The following is a 20,502-nucleotide window of genomic DNA, read 5'->3' as shown; positions in this document are numbered from 1 at the left end:
AGCCTATGATAAGCTATAGAGTTACGACAGGTCAGAATGTTACACACGCTTTGTTGATTGGGACCCAGGACAGTTGGATAAATTCAGTGTCCATCTTTGTTTTTCAAATTGTGCACTACATATCCTGGTGAGCTGTATACTGACATCACACTGATTTTTTATCCCCCGCAACGCGTTTTGCGGGGGGTATTAAAATGGACTCCGTCCGTGCACATTTGTCTTTTCCAGAGCAGAACTCTAAAACCATTCAATATTTCTTCACCAAACTTGGCACATACATGGATCTGGTGGTGTACTGGTGCCTTTTGGTAGTTTTGGAATTCTGAATTAAATATTTTTGGCGTTTCCATGGCAACAAGTTTGACTTAGACTGAAATTGGTGGTTGTGCTCTTTTCCGGAGCAGAACTCTAAAACCGTTCAATGTTTCTTCACCAAACTTGGCACATAGATTGGTCTGGTGGTGTACTGGTGCCTTTTGGTAGTTCTGAAATTCTGAATAAAATATTTTTGGCGTTTCCAACAAGTTTGACTTAGCCTGAAATTGGTGATAATGCTGCTTTCTGGAGCAGAAGTTTAAAAACCTTTCAATTCTCTCCTTCCACTTTTCTATATACACACCTAAATATTTGACATAATCATAACTCGTAGACATAATCATGAAGAGTATTTTGCCATTGCGGGGGATATTGATGACTTTGTCTTCTTGTTTGTTTGGATTTGCAACATAATCCACAGCTTGTAGGATTGATAAGGAGTTAGTGTTGCATAAGCTGTTGGATTAACTGTGCATGACCGTGTTCATTTGTGTCATATGTTGACAACATGAATTGTTGTTCATGCTATACATCACTGGTTTTTCCTGGTCAGGACTCGAATGATTTACAGACTGCTGTAATGTAGATGGAGCATAAAACATCATTCACTCACTTGCATCTCTATCTGTGGTTTAAAAGGTAACAGATGAGAATTGCTGCCGTTGTGAATTGCTTCAACACTATCTCATTACCTCGACAGTTGACTCTCTGGTAATTGTGATCCCCTGATTGGTAGTCTTGCACTGATTTACATTCAAATATTTATCCTCCCATGTAGACTTCTCCACTCAAGAAGCCGTCACCCAAGAAGTCACCAGTCAGAAGCAACATGGTCTTCACACCAAAGAAATCCCCAGTGAAAACAGAAAGCAAGAAAACATCTCCCTCGTCACCTAGTCCTTCAAAGACTTCTCCCAAGTCTACCACCAGTCCCAAGGTGAAAGCCTGATGATAATTGCCACACATTTAGTACAACAGTTAACTTCATAAAACCTAGCAGAATATTGCGTTACATAGGTATCAAAATGTTCATTATCATGATTGCCTGTCTTTATTGATGTCCTGGAACTTCCAGGGTTATGTTTGCAGTGGGATATTTCATTATAAAGGGGAAAAATTATGGATGTCTACTTCTTTTATGAGAAACAAGATGTTTCAGAGTATGTTCTTACTCCTTCTTTGGGTTATTTCATGGGTCGATCAGTACCCAGCACAATGCCCAGGAAATGCCTATGAATGTTTGCAGGTACAAAAGTGCCTCCTGGAGAGTGTATTAGAGACATTAACATGATCTCTGGTTTGGTTTCAGGAAGGAACTCCCAAGCTGGTGAACCGAGCAAGCTACCGGGCGTACCTCCACCGAGAAGGTCCATCAGCCCTCGGCTCCAAGGAAATCCCAGAGGTAAGGCATGAGTTGTACATAGCCGGAGATGGGTCACAGTTTGGATTGTATTGGTACCCTACCGACATATTGCTGGGGGTAAAATTGGTACCGACATTGTGGGGAGGCTAAAATTGGCACCAGACCTATTGCTGGGGCTGGGGAGGCTAAATTTGGTACCCTAACCTATTGCTGGGGTGGGGCTAAAATTGGTACCCGACATATTGCTGGGGTGGGGCTGAAATTGGTACCAACATATTCCTGGGATGGGGCTAAAATTGGTACTGGGGTGTGTCTACGACCTATTGCTAGGGTGGGGCTAAAATTGGTACACGACCTATTGCTGGGGTGGGGCTAAAATTGGTACCCTGACATATTGCTGGGGTGGGGCATATTGCTCGAATGAGGCAGGGTTGTTATCCACATCCAGGATGAGGAAGGATTAGTACAAGGTGTGTTGTGTGGAGGGTCAGGATTACATCAAAATATTTTGGCCCATGTTGGACTTATATCATGTAGGGTCTTGGGTGTGGCTCAACCATGATTGGGTGGGACATTATTGGTACCGTGTAGATTGTTTTGTTAGTGGAGTATCCTGCATTACCCTGCATTACCCTGCAGGTTTGATGGAAGGGGCCTGCTTAGTCCCATGATGGTAGATACAGTCGGCAATTTTCATGCCAAGGAGAAGGTTGATGTACTTGGGGAAGGAATGAGCTGCTACAAAAGAATTGTGATACACATGCTAGGAATTTAAGATTGTTTCATCTAAGATGAATTCCAACTTTCTAAAACATTATCATTGTTGAGAAAAGAATTACCAGCCTTGTTTTCTCCAAAAGTTATGAATCTGTGGAATATGAGAATCCTGTAGGGACTCCGTGATTTTCTCTATGAATGTTCCCCAGGGAGCTGATAACTGTCTGGAGGGCCTGACATTTGTCATTACCGGGGTACTGGAGTCACTGGAACGGGAGGACGCCAAGAGTCTTGTAGAGAAGTATGGCGGCAAGGTCACTGGTTCTATAAGCAAGAAAACCAGCTACATTGTAGTTGGGAGGGATGCTGGAGAGAGCAAACTAAATAAGGTGATTTTACCACTGTTGTATTTATTATTACTTTTAGTAGTACCCGTCTGTGAAGATCTAGAACTATGACAACTATATTTGTAAAAATGTGAAAGCCCAATCTAACTTGTCCATTTGTGATTTCCAGCCAACAGACAATGCTAAAAGTGAATTCATATGCATGAGGCAGCATAGGCGAATCCTCTCAAGAGAGTGCTTCCGCTGCCTTTATCGGTCAGTACAGAAACCCATTCTGATGTTATGACCTTGACCTTTTCCTTTGATTGATGCAGGCGAATCAGTTCAAGACACATCAGCTTGACGAGGATGGTCTCCTGGATCTGGTTCGAAAGATGCCTGGAAAAAAGTCCAAGTACCTGGTGAAAGCAGAAGAAGATGCCAAGAAGGTGAGAGTTGTCTTCAAGTTGGTGACAAAGGTCATAACAACATGTATGATTTTGGTAACTTTTTCAGCATTTCAAATTTGAAGGAACCCTTTTGAACACTTTGGACAACAGTAAGGGTGTATCCGAGAAACTGATGTGAAACACTGCTCACATGAGAGTATAGGTTTCTGCTCAAATTGTTTATGTCAATATGATACAGGTTCTATGAATTAGTGAGCAGAAGATACTCCCAATGGGTCTTCCAAACTGGTACTGGAATAGAATGGAGTGGTCATTGTGTGTATGTAGTTGTACCGTGTAGATGTAGCATGTTACTCATGCCTATACTCAGTGAGTCTCGGGCTGCTTTCAAATGATGGGAATATTGTTGTGGCCAAAAACAACATTCACTCAAACACCATGCACTCAAACATGATGCATATCTCAAGTATTTGACATTGTGTATCCTGTTTCCTAATATTGTCAACCATTGTTTACACTTATGTTCATTTGTCATTTAAGATGAATTTTAATGATATATCGTCTGCTCTTGTAGGAAAAACTAGAAAAACAAAAACTGGAGAAGAGAAAATCAGAAGAAAACAACAATGTTCCACATAAAAAAGAAAAACATTCTGAGGAATTAAGCAAAAAATCTTCAAAACCATCACCATCCAAATCTGACCAATCAGGAGAGTCGTTACTGTGGGTGGACAAATACAAACCAACCAGTATCAGGCAGGTCATTGGTCAACAAGGAGACAGAGCAATGCCAAGAAGCTTCTCGGTTGGCTGCGGCAGTGGCATCATAACAGAGCCAGTGGAACCAAGCCGCAAGGTGATTACAGTCATTGATGTTGTCTTGGCAAACACTCCAGTAGTTACACGCTGCACTGATAAAGTTGAGCTGTTACTAACAGTGAAATAACTTGCACGTCTATCAATATTCATAAAGAAGTTCTTGTCGAAGAAAATCTTATGACAGTGAAGAAAAATAAGCCTGACAGTCAAAGGGTTCTGTGTCATCCACTCAGTGTTACAAGTTTAAGGGCCTAAATACTAAAACAACAAACTCACCCGATGAAACTCCTCCCCATACTTGTCTTCTTTCAGGTAAATTCTTTGGGAAAGATGATGGGTCTGGTTTCAGGGCAGCTCTTCTCTCTGGGCCCCCGGGTGTTGGGAAGACCACAACGGCAACACTTGTATGTCAGGTGAGGTCTGCAGCATCAGCATCAACAGAGCCATTACTTAGTCCTGTCTTGGCCTTTTCTCCATTACTTAATGAATCCTGCTGATAGGTACTAGTTTTTCTGACTCTAATGGAATTAATCTGTATATCAAAAATAATTATTGATCCTTAGATTGATTGAAAATGTTTAAACATCTGAATGTCAGGAGCCTCTAGTTTAGGAAAGCTGAAACTGTAAGTGATTATGATCATGCATAGAGTTTAGGATGAAGAGTGTTGGATTGTAACTATTTACATATACACAGGTCCTTGCATGACTTCTGCTTCACGGAACTACTTTGTATGCCAATGTGTTACTGTGTCTGTGTGTACCAAAACATGGGTCATGTCAGCTAGTTGGCCACAAATGTTGGGACTGTGTCCCTCACAGCTGTTCCTTGCACAATTCATGTCTATGTTCATTCAATGTACAGCTGTATAACTCTTTCAGGAACTTGGGTTCTCCTATATTGAGCTGAATGCATCAGACACACGGTCAAAAAGAAGCTTGAAGGAATTTGTGGCAGAGGCACTGAACAACACAACACTGGTGGACTTCATGGGTGAGTGAAAGACAAGTACAAAAACATAGAATACATCACAGCAGTTCCACATCCAGGCTATAACGCATCCACATCCAGGTCATAACGCATCCACATTCAGGTCATAACACATCCACATCCAGGTCATAGCGCATCCACATCCAGGCCATAACAGTTCCACATCCAGGCCATAACAGTTCCACATTTAGGCCATAACACATCCACATCCAGGTCATAGCACATCCACATCCAGGTCATAGCACATCCACATCCAGGTCATAACACATCCACGTCACAGGAGTTCCACATCCAGGCCATAACAGTTCCACATCCAGGCCATAACAGTTCCACATCCAGGCCATAACAGTTCCACATTTAGGCCATGACATATCCACATCCAGGTCATGACCATAACACATCCACATCCAGGTCATAGCACATCCACATCCAGGTCATAACACATCCACATCCAGGTCATAACACATCCACATCCAGGTCATAGCGCATTCACATCCAGGTCATAACGCATCCACATCCAGGCTATAATGCATCCACATCCAGGTCATAAGGTTCCACAACCAGGCCATGACAGTTCCACATCCAGGCCATAACACATCCACATCCAGGGCATAACACATCCACATCCATGTCATAGCACATCCACATCCAGGCTATAACTCATCCACATCCAGGCTATAACGCATCCACATCCAGGTCATAAGGTTCCACATCCAGGCCATGACAGTTCCACATCCAGGCCATAACACATCCACTGTTCCAAGCCGTAACACATCCACATCCAGGCCATAACACATCCACATCCATGTCATAGCACATCCACATCCAGGCCATAACGCATCCACATCCAGGTCACACCTAGTGAAGTGAAGTGGACTAAGATTAAGGTGTTAAAATTCAGTATAAGAAATGTCATGCAGGACACGATCTCTGAACATTTTCTAAGAAGTGTATTTGGTGGTGTTCTACAATTACAATATCTTCCTGTTCAGGTCCGTCCAGGGCTGACACAGGAGGCCACAAGCACTGCATCATCATGGACGAGGTGGATGGCATGGCTGGTAACCAGGACCGGGGTGGCATCCAGGTCAGTCGGGTCAGAATGGCCACACAATTAAAGCAGTAATAGATACAGCAGTAGTAGTCCTGTGGATGAAGGAGCAATGTTGTGATCTTGCTTGTGTGTGTTGTAAGCTGTCATCACCAGTCACTGGTTGCTCCAGGGTCCAGCCAACAAAGAGACCTTAGTCCTGCTACTATGTGACAGTACAGGTTATGATCAACTTTCCATTAAGACTGCTTTGTGGATTGGACCATCCTGATGTAAGTCACTGTGACAGAACTGGAGGCATAGATGGCCATGTCAGCCAAGACAGTCCTATTCGCTGTCCCTTAGGTTTGCTGTGTTGATTTTCCGGTTTTTGCAGTGATACTTGATACATGTGAGCACCTGTGCTATGGGTCTCGCCAAAGTGTTAAAAGTCTAAGAAAGAAATATTTCCAAGTTCCTGCCCACATTATATAACTGGCACACAGTGATGTAACCGAAGTAGAGTGGAAGCCCACATGTCTCCATACCACCAGTCCAGTGGGATGCCTTTCGTGAAAAATAGATATTACGATAAGTGTTCCATTTTTCTTCTGCCAGATGGTTTCCCGAATCAGGAAGTGAAGTAGGTCCACATTTGGCAGCCATGTTGGGTATCATTTAGTCACAGAGGATTAAGACGTCCTTTGGAATATTAGATTGGCTATCAATCTGATTAAAATTAGTCAGTATGTAGTATTGGGAAAATCGACGCCAAGTTGAAGTATAACTTTTGTCCAGAAGTAACTAATGAGATTGAAAATATTCTTTGCAGGGAAATATATGTAATTCTTTTTCAGAGAGATGCGTCCTTGGGGTACATATTATGCATTTTCCGGCTGAAAAATGTCCTGTGACAGTTGTATCAATGTTTTTGAATAAAAGATTGTACAATAAATAAACTCTTTTATTTATTATCACGGACCCTACCTCGCGGAGTTACCTCCCTTAAGCATGCGCACCAACTGGGTAGGCTCCTAGACCCGTATCATCATTCCTTCTGCTGTCACGGCCGTGAACAGGCGTGTTTTGAGTAACCCATTCATGAGCCGTGCGGTAGCTGTTAAAAGAGACTATGTCTGAGACACCACCTGTATGTATGGTCTTTATTTGTCTAAAACAAGAACAGTAAAGCTTTACAGTTGGTTGTTTCATAATTGTGACTTTGTATTAATACAAAATCGCGAACTTTCCGTGGTTTACGCATGCGTGTTGCTCTGCCATGGCGGGAAGTTTAAGCGTGCCATAATGATAAATAATATTGCATTATTAAAACCAACTATTACTTTCGTGGTAACCTTCCGTAGTTTTTCAATGTTTTCTCGTGTTTATCTGCTGCTGGCGCCGTTAACTAACATGTTTTTGCGTGTTTGTTTCAGGCCTTTTCATGCTGTTCGGTCTGTGAGGGAGTATCCCCGGGCCGACAGTCATACTAGATTGCGTGGCCTGTCTGGAGAAGACAGGCCATGAGGCTGACTCCTGTCCTATTTGTCTGGCCTTTTCCCCGGGCCCAGAAGAGGCGGGCTGCCGACACCTTGTTCTATCGCTGAAAATCGTGGCGGGGAGGGACCTGGCGCAGGTTCCCCGTCTAAGTCCAAGCGTGTGTCAAAAAGGAAAAAAATCCCGTGGCCCTTCCCCTCTCCTGCCACTTCGAGTGGTTTTGACATGTCACTGATGGAGTCTATGTTTCAGCAGCAGATGGACTCGATGAAGTCCTTCGTTAAGTGAGTCGGTTGGAGGTCTCCGGCAGGAGTTCCTCACCCACTCGGACGGGCGGAGAGAAGTCGAGGGTGGGATCGCCCGGCTCGGCTCGATCCCTCGGCCTTGGGCGTCTGTAGATCCGTTGCCTCTGGCCCGGATCCGGGCGCCTCGGCTGCTCGGAGAGGAGGTGCTCCCAGTCCCCTCTCGGGCTTCTGTAGCGAGAACGTTGAGTATTCCTGGTATTCCGGTCCTTGCGCACACCGCCCCATGAGGCCGGAGGCACCAGTTCTGCCTGGCCTGCCTCCAGCGTCTCGGACGAGGGTCCACGCCGCGCCCGGCTGGCGCTGGCGTGGAGCAGTCTGTCTGTTCTTCCCTTCCTGTGGTTCCTAAGCGTTAGGCAGTCCACGGGTCGGGGTTAGGGTCCTCTTACGGAGGAGACCCAGCCTCTGACTTCGGGCTCGGGCGCCGAGGCAATGGAGCTTGGGGAGGTCGAGGAGCATGGCGGCGGCTTCCGTTTTGCCGGCCTTGCGGGAGGTCCGGCAGAGAATTGCCGAGGGCCTACCCAGGCAGCGGTGCCTGCTGGTTGCGTGGACTCGACTGAGTTCCGCTTGCCTGGCGGCGTTTGCCCCTAGGCAACCCTCACAGGCGCAGCTCCGCATTCTGCCATCGTTGGTCTCGGGCGTGGTCGATCCCCTCTTGTCTGGTGCCGGTAAGGTTTGACTTACCTGAACTTCGTCTTGGCGCTACCAGCTTGGGGAGGATTCCCTGTTCGTTGTACCAATTGTTGACGAATGTGTTTTCACTTCCGTCGCCCTGGGGAGGCTTCGGCTTCCTCGAAGCAGCTCCGGCTGCTCGGCAAAGCGCCTAACTCCACCTTTGCCCTCGCCGCGGAAATCCCCTGCGGCAGCGTGCAGGACCTCGAGGAGGTCTACGGAACGCTGATGCAGCAGGTGCGGGGTGGTGGTCCATGAGGCCTACCTCACCTCGGTTCAGAGGTCGGCCCTGGAAGCGGAGGGCATGCTGGCGGCGTGTCGCCGCGTATGTCGTGCTGCTCCGTCAGCTTTTGAAGTGCAGGCTCACCTGCAGCGCGCGACTCTTTGCGGTCTGCTGCGTCGGCGGTGATGTCGCGCCCAGTCATGGGGATCGCGCCGGCTGTGGCTGTCGGCGTCTAGGTACCCGGCAGCAACACAGCAGACCTTGCTGGCCCTCCCTTTCGTCTGGGAGGCGACCCTCTTTCCAGGGGCCCAGCAGGTCATCACGGGAGGCTGCGCTGCAGCTACCTCCTTCAAGGACTCTAAGGCCTTGTTGGAGCACCCGCGGGTGTCTCGCCCCCGCGCTCCCGTGCCACCTTCCTCCGCCGGGGTGCAGCCTACACCGAGTCTGCCGGCTGGCCGGCGCCTTAGTAGGGAGTGGCGGAGGAACAGGTCCGCCAAGGGTAGGGGCAAGGAGCAGTCCTCGACTAGCTCCCAGCCTTTTGGCGCGGGGAGGTCTGCCCGACCTCCCGTTAACCCATCAGGCTGCCGCTCAAGCCGTGTGTCGCGCCCAGTCAGCTCCGCTACTGGGTCTACACGCTCCTACCCCCATATCCCAGTGGGAGGCCGCCTCTCTCTATTCCTGCCGGAATGGGAGAAGGCTACCAACAACGCTTGGGTGCTGGCCACGGTCAGCATAGGCCATCTCCCACTGTGGAAGCGAGGTCCGCCCGACTTCACCGGCATACGTCGCACTCCGGTGCCGTCATGTCAAGCCAGGGCGGACATATTGCGCGACGAAGTTCAGGCTCTGCTGGACAAGTCCGCCAATCGGCGCATTCCACCGGGAGAGGAACAGGCGGGATTTTTATTCCCGCGTACTTCCTCGTCCGAAGAAAGACGGGCGGGTTCCGTCCGATTCTCAACCTCAAGGGGTTGAATCGCATGCTCGAAGTACCATCCTTCAAGATGGAGACACTGCGCTCGGTGATCTCATCTGTTCAGCCCGGCGATTGGCTCACGTCAATCGACCTAAAGGATGCGTATCTGCATGTACCCATACATCCCTCGTTCAAGCAGTACCTTCGGTTCTCTTCGACGACGGGATGTATTACCAATTCAGGGTGCTCCCCTTCGGCATATCGACTGCCCCAAGGGTGTTCACCAAGCTCATGTTAGTCCCAGCTACCCTAGCTCGCTCGCAGCGAAGGCGTTGTTACCCTTACCTAGACGACTGGTTGCTCGAACACTAACACAGCCAGCGAGTCAAGATGCTACTCACACAGTGATAGACATTCTAACTCGACTGGGGTGGATCATCAACCTCAAGAAATCCGACCTGGTACCCACCCAGGACTTGGTTTTTCTTGGGAGCGATTCCAAACGAACAAGGATCTGGCTTTCCTTGTCGCCCGACCGGTCACCAGAGTTCGGGAGATGGTCTCTTCATTCCTCTCCCAGCCCCAGGCACCAGCACGGACTTGGCTCCGTCTACTGGGCCATATGGCGGCGACGATCTCTGTAGTGTGGCGGCGCGGTTGAGGATGCGTCCCCATACAGCAAGCTTTGGCTCGGCTGTGGACTCACACGGAGGATCTGGGCGCGAGTCTCACAGTCCCCAGTGGTTGACACCTCACCTTCAGTGGTGGACAAATGTCGGGAATCTCACCAGGGGTTCCCCTTGGAAATCCGACACCAGCTCTCACAGTTCAGACAGATCGTCCCTCACGGGCTGGGGGCGTTCTGGGCAGTCTGTCGGCTTTTCGGACTCTGGTCGAAGCGAAGCTCACCTTCACATCAACGTGTTGGAACTGAGAGAGCTGCGGTTGGTATTCGAGCGCTTCAGAGAGCATGTCCGTGGCCAGGTAGTCCGTCTTCAGTTAGACAACCAGACGGCCATGTCGTGACATCCTGAAGCAGGGAGGCATCGCGGTGTCCCCAGCGCTCCTCCGAGAGCGTGGGACTTTCTCCTCTGGAGCGACCAGTACGATTGTCAGGTACTCCTGTTTATCTCCCGGGGCTGGAGAACGTGCGAGCAGATGCGCTCTCGCGGATCCTGGCCCTTGCGACGTGGATGCTTTCGACAGGCAGATATTCAGTAATCTCCCAGTTGTGCGGCGTCGCTCGAGGTGGATCTGTTTGCGTCGGCGGACGCATGAGACACCCGCGTGTTCTGCTCTCGGATACCGGACCCAGGGCGCTGGCTGCAGCCTTCCTACTGGATTGGGCGGGCAAAGTGCTCTGGGCGCTCCGCCATTACCACTCATTCCCGTGTCCTTTCACAGCTGTCCACCCAGCCAGCTCGGCTACTTGTGCTACTGGCACCGCTTTGGCCGTCACAGAGCTGGTTTCCGGTAATTCTCAGGTTTCTGGCTCAGCCTCCTGTTCTATTACCTTTGGCGACGGACATTCTCACTCAGAACGGGCGCCCACCCAAATCCACGGATTCAGTGGATGGCTTGGCCTCTGTCAGGTCTAACCTCGAGGCACGCTGAATTCCTGCAGCAGTTGCAGACACAATTCTGGCTTCGGGCGAGGATTCGACAAACGTTCGAGTATCGAGGATAGGTGGTCCCGCTTCTGCGCGCTGGTGTTCAGATAAGGGGATTGCAGATCCCTTTCTGCAGATTTAGTCCGAGTATTGGAGTTTTGCAAGCTCGTTTGGAAGAAGGCCTGGCGGCTTCGACCATTATTCTCGCGGGCTACTCCACCGCTATTTCCACTTTTCACACCCCTGTCGATGGTGCTCTTCTGGGGCAGCACCCTCTCGTCATGGCGGCTTTCGCTGGCTTTTGAACGGTTCGACCTGCTCTCAGGCTTAACCAGTCCACCTTTGGGATTTGTCGATCGTGCTTTCGATTGGCTGTCCGGTCCCACTTTCTCACACCTATCGGCTATTTCCATTCAGTTGTTGACCTGGAAAGCTGTTTTCTGGTGGCGGTAACATCTGGTCGAAGGGTCGGCATTTACATGCTATGTCGTCCGACCGGCTGACTGTGTTTCACACGGATCGCGGTCAGTATTCGCCTCCCAGATACTTACCCGACCGAATCGGTCGATCCACGCTCCATGTGACAGCTCCTATCGAACTTCCTACTCTTACCCAGCCTTCCACATCGGGACCACTCCTGAGCACTCACCCGTTGGATGTCCGTGGAAGACGGCTCAAAGTCTATCTCAAGCGAACGCGGGGGATCCGTGACGGGTACCCAGCTGTTCTGTTGTTACGATGGCGGGAAGGCTGGTCTCCAGCCAGCAAGCAGACTTTGTCTCGCTGGCTAGTATCGTGTTCCATTTGTGCCGCTTATCAGGCTAAGGGCAAGCCTCTCCTGAGGGGTTGAAGGCTCACTTTCGGTCAGGGCAGTAGCCGCATCAAAGCTTTGCATCGGCACTCCCCATTGAAGAGATCTGCTCCGCCCAGCTATTTGGAGCCGGCCAAACGCGATTATCGCCATTATCAGCTCGATCGCATTCCGTGAATCGCAAACTTTGGCCGTATTGTTCTCTCCAGTGGACAGTGTCCTGCCACCCTGACCGAGTGAGTCTTGGTTTATTGGTTTGTTTTTGACGCCTACTGTACAATACAATAAGATTCCATTATTGACATGTCTCTGCTAATGTGAGCTCACTCAGAGAACCTATACCCCTCTTTCGATTCTCTCTGGGGTTACTGTATCGTTAGTGAGTGGTATTTTGTTTCCCCCTACGGTGCTCTCATGAAAGAAGCCACTTAGTGGGTCGGATTTCGTTGATATTCGCACTACGTGCAATGTCTCATTATGCTAGAGGTCGTCTTTGAGCACAAATCCTCCCTGTCAGTTCCCCTCCCATAATGCCTCTCGCGGAAGCGAAACTGGGTCGAGTGACAGGTGAGTGTTATGGCGTCTGTTCAATTTTTTTCCATGATACGATCGCTATATTTTGAGTGTGCTCATGCATAATATGTACCCCAAGGACGACTCTCTTCAAAGAATTGAAAACCTCTGCAGGTTTGGTTAAGTTTTACCCATTGAGTGTGTACTACAGATAATAAAGGTTGGCATGTCTATGTGTGTCTTGCAGTAACAAGGGTAACTGAAGTGGCGGTATACATGTTCTTGTATATTTCTCTGTAGCTATGGTAATGGATGTGAAGGTGAGGTGAAATTGGGTTTAACGTCATGCTTGAGAATATTGCGCTCATATGACGACTTGCATGCGTGTGTAAGTGCGGCTGCTTGTACTAGCCCAGACTGAAGCTGGTTTTATAGTGCTAGCCCACTGTGATACCATGCCGCAGTGAAGCATGAATACCCCACTCAGACACATTATACTGACTCCGAGCCGACCAGTCCTTGTTGTACCGTAAGTGCCGTGCGCCAGGCAGACTTACATGTACATGTCACTGTAGCAATGGTAACGGAAGTGAAGGTCTGCATGATGTTCGTCAGTCTCACTGTGGTATTGGTTCACAGGGAGCCATGATGTCCATGATCTACAAAGAGGGGTTGAAGATCGCTCCACCTGTTCTTAACGAGATCATCTTGGGAGCCAATCAGGATGTCCGACAGGTGAGCCACAGCATCAAGGGACAGACTCTTTTATTTAAGCTGAAGGGATTGTTTATTGTCTAAAAGCTGTGTTTTTAAAAAAAAACACCATTACCCAATAAATTTTGATGTGCTTGTGTGCAAATATTCAGGAAATATTTTATGAGACCAATGGTTTATTGTACGAACACTCAACGTGATTACACAAAGTAGCCTATAGAGATTGTGTACCTGTATTTCTTTATTTATTGATTGAATGCAAACATCACACAAACATGAACAGTTCTAAAATGAATATTGTCTAAAATGGGTGTTACATCTGTCTTGTTGTTGATTAAACATGTACATCCCTGTTGAGTTTATGAGACATGTTACACGCTTTGGGCAGCACATTTTCTCACACACTCACTCACTCTCACGGACTGACCTCACTCATTCTCACTCCCACACTCAATAACTTCATTCACATCACTTGTACACTTCATTCTCTCCAACACTCACTGATGACTTGCTGCTTCAGGTGATCCATAACCTGTGTATGTGGACGGCCACAGACAAGACACTCACCTATGAACAGGCCAAGAAAGACGCCAAGAATGCAGAGAAGGACTACAAGCTGGTCAGTACACATCATATTTCAAAGGGTATCAGTCTAGCCCACCATTGTAAGTAGGACTGTGCAATATAACCGGTTTACTGGTACTTACCGGTTCAGACATAAAAACAATACGTATTGCGATACGCTGATCGAAAACCGGTATTTTGACATGCATTCGGAAAACTTCGTACCAGGGTTTTCCGAAAGCAAGCCCAGGGCTTCTATGCAGAAAATAGGGGTTTTGACAAGTGAAATTTGACACCAGATAGAAGCCCGGGCTTATATTCGGAAACATGGGCTTTTATTCAGATTTTCAGTGTAATACATGCTTTCGCATTGCAATTTATCGCAATATGAAACTTCCCTGCAATACCCACCCCTAATTTTAAGTACAGGAAGATGAAATCTGATCCTGCATGTACATCTGTGATCTGTTGTTTTCAGAGTCCATTTGATGTGTGTCGGAAGGTGTTTGTTGGAGGAGAGGAGACGGCCAAGATGACGATCCACGACAAGTCTGACTTGTTCTTCAATGACTACTCCTTCACACCACTGTTTGTGCAGGAGAACTACACAAGTGTCATTCCATATTCTGCAAGGTAAACTTCAGGAAAATGGCTATTCATAGTAACTTGTTAAAGCCTGATTGTCATAATTTTTCTTATCCTGACTCATGATCTTTTGCTTATCTCCCTTTCCTTTTCGAATGGTAGTGGAACACTTGAATCCCTTGAAGTTCCCCTTTGCGGACGTAAAATACCTCTCACCCACGAAGTTACCTCCCTTTGTCCTTTTCCTGCGCAAAACAGTCATATGACCAGCCTTACTTATCACTCTCTCCTGATTTTCTGCCCATGCATTTGGATCTGCTGTGAAATCCACATTGTCTTCAGCGGGGAGGTTGGGAGGGCTTCTCGTCATGAGTCAGGATAAGTATAAAAATATCAATTTTACTTGAAAAATTACATATTTATTCTCTTATTTCTTGTCCGAATTCACTTAGTGATGACAGACTTGACAAACAATTTCCTGTGTTTGTAGAGGCAACACATCGCGGCACCTGTCGGCATTGGCTCGTGCAGCAGACAGTATCTGTGATGGAGATCTAGCCGACAGGAAGATCAGATCTTCTCAAAACTGGAACCTGCTCCCAGCACAGGTAGGCTGCTACTACATCCATTGACAATTGTACTTAAGGTATTGTCAGATTAGGAACTAGCATAAGTGCAATCAGACTGATTAAATGAAAAGTGACTTGTGTTTACTGTAAGTATAAATTACTACAGTAACCAATGTTTTGACTCCAGGTTAACAAGATGGTATATATTTCAGGCCATCTTCTCCAGTGTGATCCCCGGGGAAGTGATGCGGGGCAGCTTACCCCATATGGTGCAGTTCCCCCAGTGGCTGGGCAAGAACTCCAGCCGGAACAAGACCGATCGCATCATGCAGGAGCTCCGCACTCACATGAGACTCCAGTAGGTCACCTTCGACATCCAGCTTGTTTCAGTATTTACCTGACTGTCTCTGTTCTGTAGTGGATAGATAGTTTGCCCATGAGTGGAATGTCATAGTTCTATCCCTGGCCGCATCAAACCGTGAGATGTTAACATATGATGCATGTTGTTACCCTACCCGGGCCCTGTTTCACAAAGCTCTCGTAAGCCTAAGATCTCATAACTTTTCTCGTAGCATTCGTACCTCCTATACTGTAACATAGGAGGGATGAAAGCTACGAGAAAAGTTACGAGAACTTAGGCTTACGAGAGCTTTGTGAAACGGGGCCCAGGTATAGATGATGATAACACAAGGACTGGGGTCTGAGTGGGGTTCCCATGTTAACCTGGGGCATGGTATCTCAGTGGACCCTACCTGGCATAGATGATGATAACACAAGGACTGGGGTCTGAGTGGGGTATCCTTGTTAACCTGGGGCATGGTATCTCAGATGACCCTACCTGGCATAGATGATGATAACACAAGGACTGGGGTCTGAGTGGGGTATCCATGTTAACCTGGGGGTGTGGTATCTCAGATGACCCTACCTGGCATAGATGATGATAACACAAGGACTGGGGTCTGAGTGGGGTATCCATGTTAACCTGGGGCAGTGGTATCTCAGATGACCCTACCTGGCATAGATGATGATAACACAAGGACTGGGGTCTGAGTGGGGTATCCATGTTAACCTGGGGCGTGGTATCTCAGATGACCCTACCTGGCATAGATGATGATAACACAAGGACTGGGGTCTGAGTGGGGGTATCCATGTTAACCTGGGAGCGTGGTATCTCAGATGACCCTACCTGGCATAGATGATGATAACACAAGGACTGGGGTCTGAGTGGGGTATCCATGTTAACCTGGGGCGTGGTATCTCAGATGACCCTACCTGGCATAGATGATGATAACACAAGGACTGGGGTCTGAGTGGGGTATCCATGTTAACCTGGGGCATGGTATCTCAGATGATCCTACCTGGCATAGATGATGATAACACAAGGACTGGGGTCTGAGTGGGGTATCCATGTTAACCTGGGGGCGTGGTATCTCAGATGACCCTACCTGGCATAGATGATGATAACACAAGGACTGGGGTCTGAGTGGGGTATCCATGTTAACCTGGGGTGTGGTATCTCAGATGATCCTACCTGGCATAGATGATGATAACACAAGGACTGGGGTCTGAAGTGGGGTATCCATGTTAACCTGGGGTGTGGTATCTCAGATGACCCTACCTGGCATAGATGATGATAACACAAGGACTGGGGTCTGAGTGGGGTTTCCATGTTAACCTGGGGGCGTGGTATCTCAGATGACCCTACCTGGCATAGATGATGATAACACAAGGACTGGGGTCTGAGTGGGGTATCCATGTTAACCTGGGGCGTGGTATCTCAGATGACCCTACCTGGCATAGATGATGATAACACAAGGACTGGGGTCTAAGTGGGGTATCCATGTTAACCTGGGGCGTGGTATCTCAGATGATCCTAACTGGCATAGATGATGATAACACAAGGACTGGGGTCTGAGTGGGGTATCCATGTTAACCTGGAAGTGGTATCTCAGATGATCCTACCTGGCATAGATGATGATAACACAAGGACTGGGGTCTGAGTGGGGTATCCATGTTAACCTGGGGCGTGGTATCTCAGATGATCCTACCTGGCATAGATGATGATAACACAAGGACTGGGGTCTGAGTGGGGTATCCATGTTAACCTGGGGAGTGGTATCTCAGATGACCCTACCTGGCATAGATGATGATAACACAAGGACTGGGGTCTGAGTGGGGTATCCATGTTAACCTGGGAGTGGTATCTCAGATGACCCTACCTGGCATAGATGATGATAACACAAGGACTGGGGTCTGAGAGGGGGTATCCATGTTAACCTCCTGGGGTTCTCAGATGACCCTACCTGGCATAGATGATGATAACACAAGGACTGGGGTCTGAGTGGGGTTCCCATGTTAACCTGGGTGGTATCTCAGATGATCCTACCTGGCATAGATGATGATAACACAAGGACTGGGGTCTGAGTGGGGTTCCCATGTTAACCTGGGGCGTGGTATCTCAGATGATCCCTACCTGGCATAGATGATGATAACACAAGGACTGGGGTCTGAGTGGGGTTCCCATGTTAACCTGGGGCGTGGTATCTCAGATGATCCCTACCTGGCATAGATGATGATAACACAAGGACTGGGGTCTGAGTGGGGTTCCCATGTTAACCTGGGTGGTATCTCAGATGATCCTACCTGGCATAGATGATGATAACACAAGGGGCTGGGGTCTGAGTGGGGTTCCCATGTTAACCTGGGGATGGTATCTCAGATGATCCTACCTGGCATAGATGATGATAACACAAGGACTGGGGTCTGAGTGGGGTTCCCATGTTAACCTGGGGCGTGGTATCTCAGATGATCCTACCTGGCATAGATGATGATAACACAAGGACTGGGGTCTGAGTGGGGTTCCCATGTTAACCTGGGGCGTGGTATCTCAGATGATCCTACCTGGCATAGATGATGATAACACAAGGACTGGGGTCTGAGTGGGGTATCCATGTTAACCTGGGGCGTGGTATCTCAGATGACCCTACCTGGCATAGATGATGATAACACAAGGACTGGGGTCTGAGTGGGGTTCCCATGTTAACCTGGGGCGTGGTATCTCAGTGGACTGGCACTATTGAACTAGTAATAGTCTGGGCCTAGATTTTCGAAGCTCTCTTAGCGCTAAGATAGTCGTAAGTCCCATACATTAACATTAACTTATGACTGTCTTAGCGCTAAGAGAGCTTAGAAAATCTAGGCCCTGGACCAGAACAAGCTGCCAGACATTTGGCATACACATCGCAATAAACATGCAATATAATACTTGGAATGTTTCACTTTGCCTCGCTTTGCCTCACTTCACCTCACGTCGTGTCTCCTTGTCTCACCCCACCGTAGCCAGCCCCGCCTTGCATCACTTCACCTCACGTCGCGTCTCCTTGTCTCACCTCACCGTACCCAGCCCAGCTTTGCCTCACTTCACCTCACTTCGCCTTACATCGCGTCTCCTTGTCTCACCCCACCGTACCCAGCCCCGCCTTGCCTCACTTCAATAATAACCCATATTTGTTTAATGGCTACAATGTGGTTGCACTTGTATTCATCATTACAATAAATCAGTCAATTAGTAGATTTTTATAAATACTGCTAGTGTGTGTTGCTGGCAATGTCCTTGTACTTTCCTCGTCACAAAACTTTCCAGAGTTACTTTCACCTTATTCTAATAGTCCTATAGTATATTTATGTGCTCGGAGACTGTCCTGTCTTCACGTTAACACTTTACCTGTCCCAGAACCTCGGGCGACATGAAGGGTCTAAACATGGATTACCTGCCTGTGATCCGACACGTGATGACCCACCCTCTGGTGCAGCATGGCGGAGATGGGGTCAGGGAGGTCATCGACTTCATGGATAACTACGACATCATCAAGGAAGACTTTGACAACATACTGGAAATAACGAAGTGGCCAAACAGTTCCGATCCCCTCAGTAAACTGGATACCAAGGTCAGTGTCACTCTGATGGTGTAGTTTCACTGTAGATGATGGTTAAAGCAGCCATCTTTGTGTGCACATTTGCCTGTGAGGCTTGTAAGTTTCACTTGTTAAAGGGTGACACAAAGTATGTTATGTAGACCAACAGTTGTTTGGAAGCATCAGTGGCTGAGTGGTTAAGATCTCTGACTTTATGTGCTGGCAATTTGGTGCCTGGCTCTAAGGGTGTGGGTTCAACTTCCAGATGTGACTCAGCCCCCCAAAGTACAAGAATGTGTTCTTTTAAAAAGGAAGTGTGTACTCATTGTGTGTGATATTGTTTGTCATCAGACCTCAGGTATTGCTCATCCATGTTTAATTGGACAATGTTTGTTAAGATGAAAGCTGGCATAAAACACTATTTAATTCAACCCTACACCGTGATGTGTGGATCATTACACTTTTTTCATCCCAACTGTACACTTGCGTTGTCCACCAACTGTAAACCAACAGTCCACTTGTGTTGTAGACAAAGGCAGCTTTCACTAGGACCTACAACAAGGAGTCTCATGTGACGCCTTATGCCACGGGGGTCATGTCTAAAAAGAGGCGTGGTCGAGCCCCTATTGCGGAAGAGGATGACCTCATGGATGGTGAGGACAGGGCAGCGATGGCAGTCAGCTCCGATGAGGACAATGACGACTTGGAGGCTGACACCATGATCAAGGTGAGAGAGAGTGTGGATAAGTGAGGTTTTGTTTTTAACAAACTTTTGCAGACAATTGTGGAAGAAAGTGGTGTGAGTGCTTAGTGTGTGTTGCCCAGTGTTTCTAGTTGATCTGAAAGTATTCCCACACGTAGAGATGTTTAGAATAAATGCAGTTAATGTTAATGGGAGACAAAAATGTATATCTATTGGAATATTAGAATCATAGTATGCAAATTTAATAGGTTTTTGTATTCTCATAAGAAACACATCCAAGTTCAGACTGACCACAGGCCCATGTCCAATTTTCTTAGTCTCAGATGCTCGTGAAGAGCAACATCCTGACATATGATCAGGGTCAAGTGTCTGGCTACAGACCATATACTGAGACATGAAAGAAGGACATTTCAATACCAAGCTGGAATTCAGGTGGCGATCGGTACCAAATACTGTTGGGATTCCTGGGCCTGTATGGGTACCAAGTGATATCCCTGTAACATTGCTTATACCTATAGTCTCTCACTCACTTTACCAACATGCTTCAATCAACTTATTTGCACTGCACCTACGTAAAGGGCTTCCTATTTAAATTACCCTTGTTTTCTGATTGTATTTGTGTGTGTGTGTGTGTGTGTGCGTGCGTGCGTGCCTGTGTGCGTGCCTGAGACTGTTTTAGAACTTGTTGGAATTTAGCTTTGGCTTGTTACAACCTTCTCCCATATAAAAGGATTTAGCATACATTAATACACTATCTGTTCACAGAAGGGGACGTCCAGCAAGACGGCAGGGAAGAAGGGAGGTGATGCTGCAGGGAAGAAGGGAGGTGATGCTGCAGGGAAGGGGAAGGCTGGGGGGAAGGGGAAGGCTGGCGCTGGGGGGAAGGGGAAGGCTGGCGTTGGAGGGAAGGGGAAAGGCAAGGGGAAGGGCAAGAGCTGA

The 20,502-nt window shown here is 47.8% G+C and overlaps 1 protein-coding gene across 1 annotated transcript in view; it reads left to right on the top strand.

The window, feature by feature from the left end:
- Window positions 1–20,502, top strand: part of LOC124258948 (replication factor C subunit 1-like) — a 47,224-nt gene extending 26,722 nt beyond the window's left edge. The window contains 18 exon segments of the mRNA XM_046693020.1: window positions 1,094–1,252; window positions 1,625–1,717; window positions 2,605–2,784; window positions 3,057–3,170; window positions 3,706–3,910; window positions 3,913–3,987; window positions 4,263–4,363; window positions 4,832–4,943; window positions 5,933–6,027; window positions 8,550–8,678; window positions 13,031–13,249; window positions 13,749–13,847; window positions 14,271–14,425; window positions 14,868–14,985; window positions 15,159–15,304; window positions 18,680–18,893; window positions 19,390–19,587; window positions 20,329–20,502. Of these exon segments, the coding sequence (XP_046548976.1) occupies window positions 1,094–1,252; window positions 1,625–1,717; window positions 2,605–2,784; window positions 3,057–3,170; window positions 3,706–3,910; window positions 3,913–3,987; window positions 4,263–4,363; window positions 4,832–4,943; window positions 5,933–6,027; window positions 8,550–8,678; window positions 13,031–13,249; window positions 13,749–13,847; window positions 14,271–14,425; window positions 14,868–14,985; window positions 15,159–15,304; window positions 18,680–18,893; window positions 19,390–19,587; window positions 20,329–20,502 (2,586 nt within the window).

The sequence above is a fragment of the Haliotis rubra genome, unplaced genomic scaffold, assembly GCF_003918875.1.
Source record: "Haliotis rubra isolate DU_JTF1 unplaced genomic scaffold, ASM391887v1 Scf1178, whole genome shotgun sequence".
In the NCBI taxonomy this organism is placed as follows: Eukaryota; Metazoa; Mollusca; class Gastropoda; order Lepetellida; family Haliotidae; genus Haliotis; species Haliotis rubra.
The sequence above is the reverse complement of the archived record's forward strand: the minus strand, read 5'-3'. Positions and strand labels throughout refer to the sequence as shown.